The 17,786-nt window shown below is 61.6% G+C and overlaps 1 protein-coding gene across 6 annotated transcripts in view; it reads left to right on the top strand.

Moving 5' to 3' along the window:
- The window catches only part of GRAMD2A (GRAM domain containing 2A), a 45,221-nt gene extending 32,726 nt beyond the window's left edge, over positions 1–12,495 (top strand). For 4 of the 6 annotated variants that reach the window (XM_075897531.1, XM_075897533.1, XM_075897532.1 and 1 more), the window contains exons 9-13: positions 1,684–1,869; positions 4,586–4,742; positions 6,955–7,054; positions 8,356–8,463; positions 9,227–12,495. In XM_075897531.1, the coding sequence (XP_075753646.1) occupies positions 1,684–1,869; positions 4,586–4,742; positions 6,955–7,054; positions 8,356–8,463; positions 9,227–9,230 (555 nt within the window). In that variant the 3' untranslated portion in view covers positions 9,231–12,495. Of the gene's footprint in view, positions 1–1,683; positions 1,870–4,585; positions 4,743–6,954; positions 7,120–8,355; positions 8,464–9,226 lie in introns of all 6 variants that reach the window. The other 2 variants (XR_012895817.1, XM_075897535.1) reach the window with 2 other exon arrangements.
- The last annotated feature ends 5,291 nt before the right edge of the window (positions 12,496–17,786 follow it).

Genomic DNA, 17,786 nt, shown 5'->3' with positions numbered 1-17,786 from the left:
CCCGTAGCACACCCCCCCCCCCCCCCCCCGGCTGGCGGGCGAGTGCCTGGCTAGTCTGGGGGTGGGCCTCTCGCTCGGGACTGAACCGCCGCAGGGACAGTGCACTTGCGGCCGATGCTGCTCTGTGGCGTTTCCCTTTGAACTCGTTGGCACTGTCTGAGGAGGAACAAGCTATGCTGAAAGATTCCCGCCCAGCTCCTGCTGCCGGGCAGGTAACCGCTCGCCCAGCGGGAACTCTCTGGCAGCTGCCTGGCATGAGCGGCGCATGCGCTGTTGGAACGGCCCGGGCGGCTCTGGCTGAACGGCAAGTGTCGGGTGTAGGAAACTGCCAAAGATGTTTCCCACAGTTGTGTTGGAAAAAAACTTGGGCCTGTCCAGACCCGCTGTGGTGGAGCGGTTCCTGCTTCGGATACGGCCGCGGGGAGGGAATCCAAGGGGGGGGGGGGGGGGACGACCACCCAGTGGTGCTCTAGGAAGACCAAAGGCCTTCGGGTCTGTTTGACATGCAGGTGGGGTTGATTTAGCGCAGGAAGGACCTGGGGCTAAGGGGGCCGAGGGCTCCAGCAGGACGAGCCACGGCACTCGGGTAAGGCGTGTGCACCACCTGGTGGTTGGACGGGTGTTTGTTTCATTCAGAAACAGCCGGATGTACACTCGTCGCAGGTCGGACCTCCCTGCTCTGGCACCGCTGGGACCAGGGAGTCTTCTGGACCAGGGGAGATCAGTGCTCCCTGCTGGCTGCCCGGCTCCAGGCTTCCTCTCCCTGGGGCTCCCCACCCGCTGCTGGCCCGGCCAGGGCTACCTGCAGCTCCCTGCTGCCGCGTGGTATCCTGTGGGCCCCACATTCTCCCAGCTAGTTCCTGCTCCCGCCTCCCGGGAGCAACATGCCCGGCCTGGCCGGGCCCCCGGTGGTGCCGGAGCAGAGTGCCGGATGCAGGGGCTCCACCCGTATTGCTGCTGCAGACAAAGCGAATGCCGTTGGCTTCTTCCGTCACTCGCCTCCCTTGCTAGGCCTGTGTGGTTCGGAGGCGGTGACCTCGCTGGAGCTGCGTGCCCCAGAGCAGCTGTGTCTGTGGGGCAGGGAGCGCTGGGCTGCTGCGGCCCCTCGACATCCTCGCAGGAGCCTGCCCCGTGTTGGCGGCCGCTCGCGTGCGGACAGCTGCCTCTGCCGGGGGGCGGATGCCGAAGGGAGAGTGGCCCGTTGGCTGAGCCTGACACCCATCCTGCTGCGAAGGCTCTCTAGTGCCCAGGGGGGACAGTGCTGGGCCCCCACCTTCATGGGCTCCTGTTGGGGGCTTCGTCCCAGAGCGAGGGTCCCGTGCCCTGAAATGAGACTGCAGAGCCCTGGCCGCTGGGAGCAGAATCCGTCAGCGCTGCCTGCCCGGGAGACATGGCAGGGGGACGGGCACTCTCGCGGCTCCGGCTGCGGCACGTCAGCCTGGCGTGCTGGGCAGTGGCCCAAAATGCCCTGGGAAAGCCGGCCCAGCCCTGGTTCTCAGCTGGATCTCGGGGAGCAGCTGGTGCAGAGGCTCCAGCTGGCGTCTGTCCGCGTGAGCAAGCGTTGCACCTGTCCTGCGCTCCCTGGCCGCGCTGCAGAGGCCTCTGATCCACCCCTGGCGGCACTGGTGCTGGCTTTAGGGCTGGCTGATCCCCTTATCGCAGGAGTTCCTTTGTGTTTGCCAGGTCCCTGCCCGTTATCTCTTGGCCGTTTGCCTAATGCGCCCTGAGGCGCAGGAGCTGCCGGGAGCCGTCCGCGCCGAGGGGCCGCTGCTCCGGCCTCCGGAGAACGGCGAGTGTGAGAGAGGCGAGGTTACGGGCAGTAGCGGGGGCGTCGCTCCTGCTGTAAAGGCCCTGCTGCAGCTGAAACACGTAAGAGCCAAGCAGAGCTCCCTGGCTCCAGCTAGGAGCTGTAGGCGCGAGTGCAGCCCTAGCCTGGGGCCAGTTTTAGGAGTGGGGGTGCTGACCTGCCCTCCCCTCCCGCGTTTCCCCCCTCCCCGGCCGGGAGCAAAGCCCTGGCATGCAGGGCCAGCCGCTGGGACCCGGGGCACAGGGCTGGCGGCAGAGCCCCCAGCATGTGGGGCCGAAGCAGGGACTCCGGGCATGTGGAGCTGGCCCCTGGGTGCTGCAACCCCCCCATGCCGAGTTCCCGTGCCTAGGCACCTAGTGCTTGCAGTGCGCCGGCTTGGGTCCCGGGGAGCTGCTCTGCGCCTGGGCTGCAACTGCCAGGGCCCCAATCCCACCATGTTTTCAAGCCTGCCCCCCGCCCCCCGAGCTTGGGTCTCCCTGGGCCCTCAGCCCCCTGGAGCAGCAGCGGGCAGGACTCGCCTGCCTGGCGGACGTGGGGCGGGGAGGGGACAGTCCCGGGGGACTCGGCTCAGGGATGGGAGAACCATTGATGCTTGCGGGTTACTTGCATTTATCTGCCCCCCCCCCCCCACCCCTCCGCACTGTGAGCCACATCCCCTGCACGTCCCCTCCTTTCGCCTGCGCAGGGCGGAGTGGGCCCCTCATTCCAGGGGCTGGGCCCCATCCCTCCAGCTTCAGAGGCCTGGCAGTGGTGCCAAGAAGGTCCCTTGAAGCGCGGGGGGGGCTCTGAGGCTGGGTTCCAAAGCCACCTCCTTCCAACCAGCCCGGCCCGCACGCTGCTCAGCCAGAGACCTGGGGCGAGAGGGGAGCCCCGGAGCCCTGCGAGCCTCCTGCGGGAGCAGGCAGATCTCCACTGGAGTGTCCCCGGTCAGTGGGGTCCTAGGGGGGACCCTCCGGCTTCTCGGAGAGGCTGAGACGGACGAGGGCAGAAAACCAGTCAAATGTGAGAATGGTACCAAGCAGAATCCCGGCCCTCTTCAGTCTGCCCCTGGGGATGCAGGGCTGCAGCGCCTGGATGGTTTCAGCGGCCGGCAGGCTGGGGATTCCAGCTCTTGCTCCAGCAGCGTGAGCTCTGAATTCCGCTTCCTGTAATAAGGAAGCCAGGGCCGGGTTTTCCACTTGGCTGTTGAGCGTGAGAACTTGGAAGCATTTAGCTGGGTCCTCTCCAAAGCCTGGGCAGCAGAAATGTGCTTGGGGAGGGGACAGTCTCAGACGCTGATCGGCTCCCATGGCCGTGCATCAGCAGGCGTGCACAGCCGCAGACACGCCGTGCGTTGGTCTGAGCGCTGACCCTCGGCCTTCCGGCTGGTTCCTGCTCCTCCTTCAACACCTGACCCTCCGCCTGACATCCCGGCACCCATTGAGGAGGGTTCAGTGAGCGAGCCAGGGTTTGCACTTGTGAGAGGGGCTGTGCATGGATTGGATTCCGTGCACGGCGGTAGTGCAAGGCAGGCGTGACGCCCGAAAGAGGCCAGGAGTGTCAAGCCCAGCCAGAAATCTTCCTCGGCACTGGCCGTGTTGGGCTGGGAGCCGTTTTACCGTGCGCTCCAGCAGGACGTTCTGCGGCGTGGAATCGCCCTGCCGAAACGTTTATAACAGCTGCCTCTGCCCGCGCCAGCTGGGTTGGCAGTGCCAGGGGCGGAGAGGGCCGCCGTGCCAGGAGCGCGGTGGTGAGTGTTTTCAGGGTGCTTGTGGAGGCGCTAGGTGAGATGCGTGGTGCAGAGCGGACGAACCGTTGGGCGACTTTCCCAGGCACCCGGCAGATTCTCCGGCCCTTGTGCTCAGAGAGCAGGGGCATCTAACTGATGTGCCCAGGCCCTTGCAGTCAGACCGAGGGGAGGGGAGGCTGCTGTAGAGCTCCCCTGGCATGGAGGAGCCATGGGGGGGGTATGCTCGCAGGGTGGACTAGCTGGGTAGGCCCCAGCCTATTAGAGACACAAGGGGATGAGGCCTGGTTTCTTCCCAAACCAGCTCTGTTGGCGAGATTGACGCGGGCTGAGCCGCACCGAGCTCCGCATCAGGCGGGTGGTGGTTTTACAACCCCCTTTCCCTTGTGTGCGGGTGCGTCCCGGCTGCTCAGACTGGGGAGAGCTGCCGGTCCCAGATTCCCTGTCGTCCCGGCTCCCCAAGGGGCGAGGTGCAGCGCCAAACCCCATGCGCCTGCTGAGCAGGCAAGGCCGGGATGCCGGATGCTGCAGCCCGAAAGCGGGGCCAGCAGGCTCCCCTGGGCGATGCAGGTGCGAGGCAGAGACTCCGGGAGCCCTCGGAGAGTGTCGCGGGGTCTGGCTGCTGGCCCTGTGAGCGCGGTGCAGGGACAAGGGAATCCCTGGGCCGGTCCGGGAAGTCAAGGCAGCTGCTCAGAATGGCCCTTCCAGCGAGATGACCAGAGATCCGCCCAAGCCCCACGATTGTGCCGAAAACCTCAGCCAGGCTTCCGCCATGGCCGTGCTTGCCGCGCCCTGCCTGCTCCGGGGGAGACGCCCCCTGGCCCTAGCGAGGCACCCTTCTGCCGGGGCTGGAAGCCAGCACTTGCGGCTGATGTTACTGGTCGCCCTGTGATGGGAATGTGGCTGGGGTTGGCAGCCCAGATGGGTCCTGGCGGGGGCCTCTCCGGTGCGCAGAGCAGCTCCCAGTCCTGCTGAGCGAGTTCCCTCTGGGCCTGGCTGGTCGGTGCTGGAGGCCGGGGCGGGGGTGTCGCTGACCTTCGTGTCTTCCGCAGGAGGTGATCGTCCCGGAGGTGAAGTGGAGGAAGGTTTCCCCGGCGGCGCTCTCCCTCGCTCTCCCCGATGCAGACTACCAGTGCATCCACCGCGCCTCCATCAGCAGCCTCAGCACCAAGGAGAGCTCCTTCAATTCCCAGGAGCCCCTGGTGTCAGGTGCGGGGAGCTGGGCGTGGAGGGTTGGCGCTGGGGCCACTCAGCCGCGTGTTTACAGTCTCCGTTGCGACTGGCCGTGGGAAGGTTTCTCTGGCCGGTGCCTGGCTTTGGATGGGTTGTTTGGCTGGCCGCCCTTCCGACCTCTCACGGGGGGAAATGGAGGCACCGGGGCTGGGGGATTGGCTGAGGGACTCAAAGGGTCAGACCGGGGATTAGAAATTGGCTTCCCTAGTTCTCGCAGCCCCTAGACTGAGCCTCTGGCAGCTGGTGCCTGGCTGAGCCCACATTCCTGTGCGGCACCGGGCCGGGCGGTGGGTGGAGGACGCGCCGACGGTGTCTAGGAGATGCAGGCCCTGGCTGCCAGGGAAGGAGGAAGCAGTATCTGCTGTCTCTCTTGTGAAGAGCTGACAGACCGGGCCGGGTCTGGGCACAGCTGAGGGCGTCCGCTCAGGGTGAATTGCTCAACTGCGGAGCTCCTTACAGCCCCCAGACTGGTGACCTCTCCAAACAGGCCACACACCAGTCCCACAGAGCGCTTCAGCTGCTTGTCTGAAGCCTCACGAGCAAAACCCCTCCAACACCCCAGCAATATCCGTGCCCCAGATGGCCCCGGGCCTCATACACAGGTGGGGGGTCTAGAACCCAATCCCACCTTCCCGGAACAAGTTCTGTCCGGTTCCAAGAAACCAGCCAGCGTTCCCTGGTCAATTTACACTCTGGACCTTACCCACAAATCACGCTGGGCCAATCCTTTAGAATCTATATCTAAAGGTTTATTACTACAAGAAAGAAAAGCTTGAGAGTGAGGCTGTTAAAGTATCATATGTTACATGCATCGAATCTCCCAGTTGTCGATGCAGGCTCTAGCAGAGATGTTACAGCTGCTGTCTTAAAAGTCCTTGGTGCACATCCTATGCCAGGATGGGTCCACGGTTCTTCCCGGCTCGTGATTCCCTCCGAGGCCGCATCTGGGGTCAGGAGCAGATCTGTAGACCAAGATGGAGTCGACCACATGGCCTATTTATCCCTCCTTCCTGGCTTCTTCCAAGCTGGAGGGAGTCACGTGGCCAGTGGCCAGGTGTGTCTTTGGCCTCCAGAGATCCATTGTTCCCTGGAGACTTGCTCATTAGCATGTCCCTGGGCAAACATTCCCGGCCCAATACTCAACCACATACAGAGAAACTTCCAGTCTCCATCCAGAGTACATATTCATAACTCCACCCCCAGACATTATACAGATCTATGAAGAGCAGATACAGAATCAGAAGACAGGGAGCTTTTGTTTGACACCTCACATGGCCCCTTTGTACCACTCTTGGGGCAAACACCCCCCACGGGTGCAGCAGTGACCTGGCTGCTCCCCTCAAAATCCAATAATGTGACCAAGAGCATCCCTTTGGGACCCTGGCTATCGATGGAGGCTGGTCCTCTTGGAGCGCTGGTTGTGCGCAGCTCAGAGCCATCACGAGAGCCCTACGGGCTGCAACCCTCCTCTCTGCCCCCCAAGGGGCATGTGGCGCTGCTCAGCATTGCCCTGCCGCTGTTTCCCCATGCAGCACACAGGAACAGCCCCCCGAGCTCTCCCGAGAGCAGGAGGCCTAGCCAAGGACACCGCTCCAGTGGCCTGTGCGACAGCCGCCTCGGTGGCAAAGCAGTTCCCTGGTAGAGTACAGCCTTTGCCCATTGCACGGTGGCTGCAGATCGCTCCACTCCACTGCGGGGGAGAGAGAGACACGGAGCCTGGGGCATTGTGACCCATCGAAGAGCTTTGCTCTGGTTGGGTTGCCTGGCTGGAGAGCCCCGGGCTCCTTAGTGGTGACTGGCGGTGGCCAGCCCCTCATGAAACATAGTCGGGGAACAGACAGGCGCCCAGGCAGCCCTGGTGGAGAGAGGGTCCTCTCCTAGCTGCTTGGGTGCCGGTTCCTGGCAAGACTTGGCTGCACGGGGCAGCAGAGGGTCGAGGCTCTGGTGCGGTTTTCCCCTCGCAGGAGAGAGTTCCGTTGTGCGGGGCGTCCCCGGCGAACACAGGCCGCGTGAGGTACAGACGCTCACGGAAAGGGCCGGGGATTGGCCAGGGGTTCCCCAGGGACAGCACCGTCGGGAGCGTTGGGCAGGGCAGGTCTGTCGGGGCTCCTGCTGGGGGAGGCCGGGTCGGTACGCGGGAACAGCCCATCTGTCCGTTGCGTCAGACGTCTCTTGGCCCTGGTTTCAGAAAGCGCAATAAACACGGAAGAGGAGTTGGAGGAGGAGCCCAGCTACGTAGCGGAGCTGAGACCATCCGATTATCAGCTCCTGAAAATCTTCATCGTGCTGTAAGCCTGCGCCGGGCGGAGACCGCTGTGTGGGGCGGAGCGCCGTGGCCGCTAGGGGTGGCCAGGTGACGGTGGACTGGTTCCCTGGGAGCAGCCCCACTTCTCATCCCAAGACCAGCGTGAGGGGCAGGAAGCTTCCTAGGCTGACGAGGGACGGCGGCTTTCTCCCCCACGTGCCCTCCGCCACAGGCCTGCCCCTTGCTGCTCCCTGGAATAGCCCTCGTAGGGGTGGGCTCCCAGGAGTCCTGAGGCCTGCCCCCTCTGTCGCGGAGCCAGGCTGCCCCGCTCTGTGTGGCCGGGGCGGGGCTGGTGTCCGGGCGGCGCCGTTCAGCACCAAAGGCAGAGGAGCCTGGGGAGCGGGAGGCTGGAAGCCGCTCGTGGCTGCAGAGGGCCTCTGTGGCCGGCAGCTCCCAGCTGGGCCAGAGTGGCCGGTTTCGGGAGGGAGCGTGCTGGCCACTCTGTAGTCGCACTGGGCTGAGGCTAGTGACGGGCTCTGCACCTGAGATCCACGGGAGGGCCCAGAAACGCTCCCCTTGTCCCCAGGCTGCCCAGTTGCTCTGCCCCGACACGGCTCCCGCTTGGGAGGGAGGGTGTGCTTACATGTCCCCTGCAGCGAGCCGGCCCTCTGTGCTAGGCTCCCGCTAGCTCGTTCCAGGCCTGGGAGCCCAGCACCGAGCGCTTCCTCAGCCAGCCGGTGCCCTCCCAGGGCCCTGGAGCAGGTCACGGGGATTGGGCCAGCCTCTTGCGGCTGGGAGGGGGACCCTGCACTGCTGCTGCCTGTGCTGGGGCTGCAGAGAACGTGGTCCCTGGGGCTCCCATCCAGCCCTTTTCTCCTAGCACCACGGAAGGCAAGTCTCCATCCCGCCCCGGCTGTATTGGGAGCCTGCCGCGGCTCACTGGGCCTGGCCCCCTTGTGCACGCAGGCTCTGTGGCCCTGCCCGGGGGGTGGGCGTTGAAGGCCGGTTCCCACAGCCAGAAGAGGGCCCTGCGGTCTTGGTGCAGTGAGGACGGCTCCCTCGAGCCCATGGGACTTGCTCTCCATGTCACGCCTGGGCACTGGGGTCTGTCCTGCAGGCCAGCCAGATGGTGCCGTGCCGGGCAGCCCCGTGGAGACGCGCTGCCGCTGTAGCATGTGGAGACTCAGCCGAAGTACCCGTGTGTCCCGCGGAGACGCCCCCTTGATTTTAGCCCCTTCCTCCCTTCTCGGCCCCGTAGGCCCCGACTGGGAGAACGCAGCCCCTGCTGAGCAGCTGTGGCCCCCGAGGCTTTCAGCCCTAACCCCAGCTCCTGTTTGTGCCTAGGATCTGCCTCCTGGTGGTGTCCTCCTCCTACCTGGCGTTCCGGATCTTCCGTCTGGAGCAGCAGCTCTGCTCTCTGAATCGGGACTACCTCTCGCGCGGGCACCGCAGGTAGGGCCCTTCTCAGCTCGGGGCCGTTTGGGGCCGGACTCTGCTCCTGGGGGGTGCCTGCTGTACCCTGCAGGAGAGAGGCCATTTTCCCACCCCCCAATTTGCCTGCACCCTGAGTGTTTCCTTCCCCCCAGCCCCTGTCTCCGGTGCCTTGTCAGTGTGGCTGCGGCCTTCCAGGGGGGGTCGGTGGCATTTGCACCGTGCTCCCTGTGGCCGGTGCTCTTGGCTCGTGCTGGGTGCCTTTCCCAGTATTGGCAGGGGAATGGACGTGAGCAGCTCTCTCACCCAAACCCAGCGCTCTGGCCTTGCTTCCCTGGTGGCGTGAGGACTGGCAGGGAATGCTGGATGGGAAAGAGCTCACTGGGTCTTTCTCCCTGATGGGCGGCGTTACTGAGACCCTCCCCTGACCCCAGCCCAGCACTAGCGGCTCAGCCTTTCCACGGCTGCGGCAGCGTCCCTGGTGCAGTTACACGCCACATGCCCACAGACCCGGCGCTGCTGCCTTACGGTCTGGACTTCCCACAGCGCTCGAGGGAGCAGGACTGGGCCCCAAGCAGCGTGGGGGCGCCATAGTCGGGGCAGCTCACTGGGCAGGGAGATGGTGCCTCTGGATTCCGCCCCCGAAGGGCGTGATAGGTCTCACGAGCTGGGATCTGTCCCCTGTCCCCTCTCTTCACCCCTTCCCCCCGGAATAAATTCCTGGGGAGCCCGGGGTGAAGGCGGGGCCCTGGATGAGTCGCGTGGCTCTGTGGCTTGTTTGCAGGTGACCGGCGCCCCACAGCTGTGGCTCGGATGGACCTTGCCAGGAACTAGCACTTTTGTCCAGCTCTCCAGGGGACCGCGGTGAGCGTGGCTGCTGTCGAGAGAGTCCGACTCTCAGCCTGTGTAGCTGCTGACTGGCGCCGCCGCCCTCTGTGGTGGCCAAGCCCCATGTACCTCCCGTGGCCCGGCGTACTGGCCGGCCGTGCAGCCACTTCTGTACGTAGCTCGCTCCCACGCGCCAGCTCCGTCGGAGTCCTGGGGCCGCCGCGCTGGAGAGCGAATCGAGCCGCGTCTCCGGCTGGACTGTGAGCAGGCAAGGAAGCGAGCGGCTCGGCGGCCCTGGAATCGCCTCTTGGACGTAGGAGGTGCCAGAGCAGCGCTCGGTCTGCCGCCCCGATCAGCACAACGTGCACCCGATACTGTTGTTTTCTTACCAGCAGGGACCCCTGCTCCAGCAGGGACTGACTGTCCGTCTAACCTGCGCCGGTGCCTGCAGGGCTCCCTGCTGCTCGCTAGGAGAGGGGCCGGTGCCAGCAAAACCACATGTTCTTCCAGGGCTTTGGCTTGGGCTCAGACGCCCAGTACCCAGCCCACAACGCCAGCGGAGCCGGAGGCTCGAGCACCTACCACACCAGCATGGGCCATTGTCGCATCCGTGGGACAGTGGCACGACAGAATGGCGACCGGGCCTTTCTGGGGAGAGGCTGCGGGGCCAGACCCGCGTTACCTCCTTTTTTATTCCGACTTCCGCTTTGTTTTCTTCGGCGAGGACAGCCGTGGCCCTCGGTTCCAGGAGACGCCCCGGGCAGGGGCTGGCCCTCCGGGAGGAGCTCAGGAGGGGGACACAGCCAGGGCGTGGCCTGTTCTTCTGCAACACATGCCCTATGCACAGTTCTCACCAGGACGCGTTTCCTCTTGCTCCGGGCCTGGGCCTCGCCGGGTCCCAACACGCAGCTCCGCTGAGGTGCCATGTTCCTCCTCAGGCCAGGCTCTGTCAGTCGTCAGGCCGGCGGGCAGTGGACAATGACGGGTGCCGGGTGGTGCCAGACAGGGTGTGGCGGGCTCCAGGCAGACTCCGGCTGACATCCAGTTATTCAGGGGCCAAGAGCAAACTGAGTGGGGGAGATTCTTGTGCCACGCTCCGGGGGGAGGCGCACCTCTGTGGGGACTGGCTGCAATGCAGCGACGGGCCAGGATCGCTGCTTTCCCCGGGGATAATTTCGGGGGTGGGTCTGACCCCGTCTTGCACAGCCAACCGCTCCTCTTGCTGGGGTACGACTGTGCTTACAGCCCTTCAGCGACACTAACCCGGGCTCTGGGGGGAGCCCCAGCAAGCAGGGCTGTGGGCTCACATGGCAGACAGGGCTCCCCCCCCAGGACCAGCCACCCACGCTGCTTCAGCGCTCTGCCTGGGTCAGGTCTGCGCCCAGCGCTTGCCCCCCCTGAGGTCAGGCCCCGGGCTGCCGGCAGCGGTGCACGCTGATCGTGTCAGCCGCGGGTCTTGGCATGCCACGGTAGAGTGGGCAGCATCCTAGGGGGGAGATGGAGCCACCATCTGTGCAGCCATGCCTGCTGGCTTGCGTGGCCCGTGCAGGGAGAAGCCCTGTGATGCTGACTCCAGAGCCCGGCTGAGCTTGTTCCACTGCCATTTGTGTCGTGGTGGCTACCGGCCTGTGCCGGGGCTGGGCTCCGGGCGCACCGAGGTAGGACTGTGCTGCCCATCGGTAAGTCTGTTGCTTGCTTTGAGCACTCCTCCGTTTTCCTGTCCTAGCTGCAGGTTACGTGCCATTTCCCAGCTGCGTTTTTTGTCCTTTGCCCCTCGAGCAGGATGGCCCCTAAGCAGGAGAACTCTACGGGGATGCCAGAGCGGCTCCCGCAGGAAGGCCGGACGTTACTTCCTCCCCCGCCCCCTGCGTTGCACCGCTGAACACCAAGGGCAGGCTGCCAGTCGTGCTAGCTCAGATCAGCTGGGAGGTGGCGGGGAGCATATACCCCGCTAGGGTTTCAGAGCATCCTTTCTTCTCTCCAGAGGGCAGGGGAATGCGGCCAGGCGGTAGCCCAGAGATGAGCAGCCAGGCAGGTTCTTGGTGGTGGCACAGTCCTTTTCCGAGACCCCGTCTGCCCGAGCGGGGCTGCACAGAGGAGAAGAGGGACCGTCCTGTGAGCGCTGTGCTCAGGAGACAAGGGCCCTCGCGGTGGTACGGGCAGCCGTGGATACCTCATGCGGGTGTTCCCAGCGTGCGCGCTGCCAGCCCTCCCTGCCACTCGCTTTGCTCCTCACCAAACGCCCCTCGCTCCTGTTCCCGACTGGCTGAGGTCTGCCCCGGCCCGCGGAAGAGCAAGCGGTGTTTGGTGAAGGACCCCTGCAGACAGGCCAGGCGCGGAGCAGGCTAGGGTTACCATCCCCTGATGCCAGCGGGATCTTGGCTGGCCTCCGCCCGAGCCCATGTCCCTCAGGATGTTCAGGGCCCAGCTGTGGCACGGGGGGGCCTCGGCTGGTTTGTTTGGGGGTGGGGTGGCTCGCAGTCCAGGAGCGAAACGTGGCGCTCAACTGCCATGACCTGCTTCTTACCCGAGTCGCCTCCTCTAGCCAGCTGCTGCCGGGCCGTGCAGACAGCAGAGCAGCCTGATTCCTGCAGGCCCCGCGCTCTGCCTGCCTCAAGATTCCCTGCCCCCCAGCCTGTGCTCCCTACTGGCGTTAGTCCTGGGCTGGCGGGGGAGGCCGGTTCACAGCGCCAGCGTGGTCAGGCTGGTGTGGAAGCGGTAAGACCCGGGGTACAAAGGCCCCATTGCCACAATCCCAAGGCACGAGGAAGGGCTCCACTCAGAGGCCGTGCTCCCGCTGCCTGGCAGGGGCAAAGGCCACAGCCAGCCGTGGTCCCTGTGGCCGAGGGAAGGGGAGGAGCCGGGGAGGGGCTAATGACCATGGCAAAGCTCGTTGGGAGAAGCCAGGCTCTTGGCCAGAGCCCCGTCTCGCTGGGCCAGGTGCTCGCGCAGTATTCCGGTCCCGGAGCAATCCTGCGCTGTTGCCCCTTCTGGTGCGCCAGGGCGCGCTGGGCAGGCAGCAGTGGACTCTGCATGCCCACCCAGCCTGTCTGCTGCTATTTTTCTATGTGCTGTAAACCAGAAGTATTGCTACAGGTCCAGTGCCTGGTGTGTGGCCCCCAGCCCGTTGTACCACCACGTGCGCTGGCCGGCGGGTGGGACGAGAATGCTGTCTCGTCGTAGCCTGTGAAGACGTTTTCAATAAACCCAGCATTTTCTAATGGGTCAGGGCCCGACCGGTCTTTGGGCGCGTGGGGAAACGCGGGGGCGCGGAGCTGAGGTTCACTGCCCTGCGGGCTCGGCCTGTGAGCATCTACGGTACAGACCAAGCCGGGCCTGAGCAGAGCACGGCTGGGGTGTCTCAAGGGAGATGCTGACGGTGCAGGAGTGGCGAGGGGCCCTTCCGGCTGTCGGTGCTGGGCCAAGGCCAGGCGGCTGCAGGAGGTCCTGGGTGACGTACTGCTAGGCCGTGCCTGGGATCCTAGGTGCTACCAGGGTGCCGATAAGGAGCGCCACGTGGTGTAGCTCTCAGCACTCCCCAAGGGGCGCACACGGGCGTTCCAGTCCTGCATAGCTCAGCGCGTGCTGCTCCCCCGCCCATCCCTCCCTCCCCCGGCACCTGGGCAGTGCTGCAACTGGTGGTTGATTGTTGGCTTCTCCCCCCTGCCCCAACCTCACTTCTGTGCTGCCTGGCTTGTGCAGGGGATGCCACCTTGCCAGAGGGGTGCCCAGGCAGCGCCCGATCCCACCCTGTTCCCGCCATCCCCGCCCAGGAGCGTCGGCAGGGAGGGGAGCAGCGGCTCCATGTGCTCCTGAGGCTGCGGGGCAGGTGGCAGCATCAGGCCTGCTGAAGGCCAACGGGTCCCGGCTCAGGAGCACATGGACCTAGTCAGTTGCACGTTGGCCCCCTGGGCAGGGCAGGACAGGTGGTCTGGCATCAGCATGGTGCTTTGGCTACCTCACTCCCAGCCCTCCCTAAGAGGGGCAAATAAGGCTGGAGAGCCCGTCCACTGGCAGGAAATCGCATCCCGGGGCCAAGCGCAGAACCGCTCCCTGGAAAGGAGGGAAAGTGGCGCGTTTCTCGTATGCTGACGAGAGGGAGTGTGGCCTGAATGCCGAGGAGACTTGCTGGTGAGCCGTCCGCTCCTCCCCCGCTGGGGGCCTTTCCCTGGAATAACAGGAGCCGAAGAAGAGCTGAGGGGTGTGCGGCAGCGAGTTCACATGGGGGTGGGGGGTGAGCGAGGCTGGCAGTGCGGGGTGCAGCCTTTAGTTCAAGGGCACTTGGTAATGACGTGTTCCACCCTGGCGGGGTTGGCTCTGGTGCCTTCCAGGCCAAGCTCTCCTCTGCGCCTTGTTCCAGCTCTAGTGCCTCAATGAGGCCAGACGGCCTCCAGAACGTCGCGGCTCCTTTGTCCAGGTGAGTGATGGTACAGCAGCCTAAGCAGAGCTACATCCCACACCAGTTACAGCTGTTGCTTTACTCCCATCGTCCTAAAGATCGCCACCACGGGGGCAGTTCCTGGAGGGAGCCCAGTTTTCCCATTCGGGGCCACCCTTTTAGAATGGGATTCTGACTGCACTTCATACCCTGTGCCAACCCTCTTTTTTCCTTGCTCCCCAGGAATACTGGGGTACCCCATTTTCTATAGGTGTTCTATAGGAACATTTTCTTGTTCCTTATATTCTCAGGAGCATGGATGTCCCAGGTTCTGCCGTTTGGACATGTTAGGGAAAAAATGTGCCTCTAGGGCATTTTGTGACCTAAAATCTTGCAGGTTAACTTTTTTGCAAGACCACTCATTGGTACAGTGTGGTGGCCCACTCGTGGGCCTTGGTTGCCCATCCCACTCCCAGGGACCAGCCTAGGGGCTGCATTAGTAGAAGCATTGCAGCAGATTGAGGGAAATGATTATTCCCCTCTATTCAGCATGGAGAGGTCACGTGTGGAGTCTGGCGTACAGGTCACCCACACACGCTGCAGAAAGGGTGTGGACGAATTGGAGAGAGTCCAGTGGAAGGCCATGGTCTCAAGCTGCAGTGGGGGAGGTCTAGATTGGATATTAGGAAAAACTCTTTCCCTAGGTGGGTGGAGAAGCACTGGGATGGGTTCCCTAGGGAGGGGGTGGAATCTCCATTCCTAGAGGTGTTTAAGTCCTGGCTTGACAAAGCCCTGGCTGCGTTGATTTAGGTGGGATTGGTCCTGCCTTGGGCAGGAGGCTGGACCGGATGACTCCTGAGGTCTCTTCCAGCTCTGATTCTATGAAGGCAAGGTAAACGATTAGAGGGCTGGGGCATGTGATTGCTGAGGGAACTGGACTTAGTCTGCAGAAAAGGTGGAGGAGGGGGGATCTGATAGCAGCCTTCAGCGACCTGAAGGGAGATTCCAGAGAGGCTGTTCTCACTGGAGGCAGACAGCTGAACCAGGAGCAATGGTCTCAAGTTGCAGTGGGGGAGGTCTAGGTTGGATATTAGGAAAAGCTATTTCCTTAGGAGGATGGTGAGGCACTGGGATGAGTTCCCTAGGAAGTGGTATGGTGGAATCTCCATCCCTGGAGGTTTTGAACACACCCGTGGTTGGGGTTGATCTAGATGACCTCCTGAGGTCTCTGCCAACCATAATTGTACATGTGGCTACTGTGGGCAGAGTCTGTTGATCACTTCTACAGTGAGTTGCTTGACCACGCTTTATTTAATTATGAAATATACTCGAGACCAAATAGCCAGTAAAAAGCCAAGTCCCAGGTACTTCTAGCCCACTTTACTAGTCTCATTTAGCACAGACACTCTAATTGACACTTTTTTCCCTCTTTTTTTTCCTTCTCTTTCCCTTCCTATCCCGTGTCTCTGCTATTTATTTGTCCCCTGCACCCCTTTCTCCAGTCATCTGAAAAAGTGGGTTGTGCCCACGAAAGCTCATGACACCACCGACGTGTTTTGTGAGTCTGTAAAATGGCACCAGACCACTGGTGGTTGTTTTTATTAATGAGTGGTTTTCCAGTTGCAGACTGACAAGGCTCCTGCTCTGAAAGAAATAGCCGGTGCCCGTCAGGAAAAAGGTTCTAGTTGCTGACAGTCCCTGCAAAGTGACGTTGACCGTACGCAGAAAGTGTGCGCTCAAAGGCACATCCCTAACGCCACTGTGTTCCATATCCGCAAGAGCATACCTGCAACTGCATTCAGTTAATTAGCTTTTTACCTCGTTTGTCTCCAGTGCCATGGTGAACCCTTTCCTCTCCTGTTCGGAGCCCAGGCGTTCCAGGACCCGCCCTTCTCTCTGTTCTGGGCACATGCATTTCCGGTACTAAGAGGTGTGGGACAAGGCTGAAGAGGGTTGGGAAGGTAACTCCCTTTCTGTTGCTATGAGGAAACAACTGTATGTCCTCCTGCTGCCTGTTTTAATTTCTACTTAGGCCAAAGTCTCTAATTCCTCTAAGGCTAGCTGTTGTGGGCTCCGTGAGAGAAGTGAACAGACTTCTAATAAAGCCATATCTCTCTCCGTGGTCTATGAATGCTTAGGTGTACTTGTTGTAGGCTTGGAATATCCACTGCAGCTAGTCCTATTGCCGTGCTAGGGATGCGAGCCAGCACAGGTTAGTCACCAGGTCTCTGGGCTGGAACTTGGAGCGGAGGGTGGGCCTGGCTTCCCCCGCCAGCGATGGCGAAGCACTCGAAGCCCCGAGCGAAGGGCTGGACTTAAAAGGGCCTGTGATGGGGCTAAAGATCCTGGCGGGACAGTTTGGTGAACTCTTGGCTACCCTGGAACGCACAAGGTGTTGACACTGTGGAGGGAGGTCAGGCCCTCGGCCCCTGCACCAGTGGTGGCTAAGCAGGTGCAGTGGCGGCAGGAAGAGGTTCATGTTGACTGTGAGACTTGGCCCGAGGTTTGGAGGAGGTAGGCTGCCTAGTAAGGCTGGCAAGGACGGGGGGAGAGTTTGCAGTATCTCCCCCAGCCTGTAGCAAGCACTCCACCCCGCTGTGTGCACACTTCCCTTGGCTGACACTTCTCAATGGCTACTGAGTAGCACATGCCAGCGCCGGCTGTAGCGGCAACAACCGTTCCAATCATTTCACTCACTAGAGGGCAATGCTGACTAAGAAACAGGCAGCGAGGATTTAAATAGTTGTGATTGTCCAAGTAAAATGTTTGCAAGTTACTTCTGTGCAGACTAAGATTGGCCTGAGCCTTTGTAACACACAACAGGCTGGGCACTGAGCGGGTTCTTTTTTTTTTTTTTTAAACTTTCTAGGCGTTCTGAGAATTAGAGGAAGGATTCAATCCATTTTACCTTAACCCAGGAGTAACCCGCATTACAGGATGAGTTCTATTCACCGCCATGCGCAAAGCACACTTAAGCACTTGCAGAATCAAGTTCTGTGTTCAGTGGTCCTCATGAAACACAGTGAGTTGTGCATGTGGAAATCGAACAATAACTTCCACTTTATGCCAGGGCAGTGCGATGTTAACATGGAGGCCAGGTTGTATGAGGATGGAGATGAGGCATTTTTTCTCCACACGAGATTTTTCACCAAGGTTACGATGTGGATGGGGTGAACTTATACGCTTCTAGTAAGTCCTGGAATCTATTCTGCTGTGGAAATTAGGCTGGAAATTCCCTGGAAAAGGCGTTGCTGGAACATAGCCAGTACTTTGTGTCTCAAGAGAGACTGTACGTGTTTGAGGAGTAGGCTCACAGAATGCAGACAAGTGGGCAAATCATTTTTCCAGGCAATTATTCAGTAAGCTGATTTCACTTTCAAAAGTGCGTGAGTTTAAGGTGAACTGTGCCTCTCTTGTGAACTGGCCTTGTGCACAGCCCTGTCTCTGCAGACACCTGAAATACACAGGTGTGCCTCACCCCTCCGTGTATTACTGACCAACCCTAGTCTCCAAGCCCCACCCTGCCAAAACAGCCACTAGGGATGTTCAATTTTGATTAATCAGCTAATTGAGTAGTCAATGGAATTTGCATCAACTACTCGATTACTCAGTAAAGGGAGGCTCTTGTTATCCCACTGCGTCTCTCCCTCTGAGATGTTCAAAAGCTGTCCATGGCTCTTACAGAATCATAGAGCTGGAAGAGACCCCAGGAGGTCATCAAGTCCAGCCCCCAGCCCAAGGCAGGACCAACCTCAATTAAATCAAGCCAGCCAGGGCTGTGTCAAGCTGAAACTTAAAAACCTCTAGGGATGGAGATTCCACCCCCTCCATAGCTAACCCATTTCAGTGCTTCCCCACCCGCCTAGGGAAATAGTTTTTCCTAATATCCAACCTAGACCTCCCCCACTGTAACTTGAGACCATTGCTCCTTGTTCAGTCATCTGTCTCCACTGAGAACGGCCTCTCTCCATCTTCTTTGGAACCCCCCTTCAGGAAGTTGAAGGCTGCTATCAAATCCCCCCACCCTCTTCGCTTCTGCAGACTAAGTAAACCCAAATCCCTCAGTCTCTCCTCGCTCCAGCCCCCTAATCATTTTGGTTGCCCTCCGCTGGATCCTCTCCAATGCGTCCACATGCTT

The sequence above is a fragment of the Pelodiscus sinensis genome, chromosome 14, assembly GCF_049634645.1.
Source record: "Pelodiscus sinensis isolate JC-2024 chromosome 14, ASM4963464v1, whole genome shotgun sequence".
Lineage (NCBI taxonomy): Eukaryota > Metazoa > Chordata > Testudines > Trionychidae > Pelodiscus > Pelodiscus sinensis.
The sequence above is the reverse complement of the archived record's forward strand: the minus strand, read 5'-3'. Positions and strand labels throughout refer to the sequence as shown.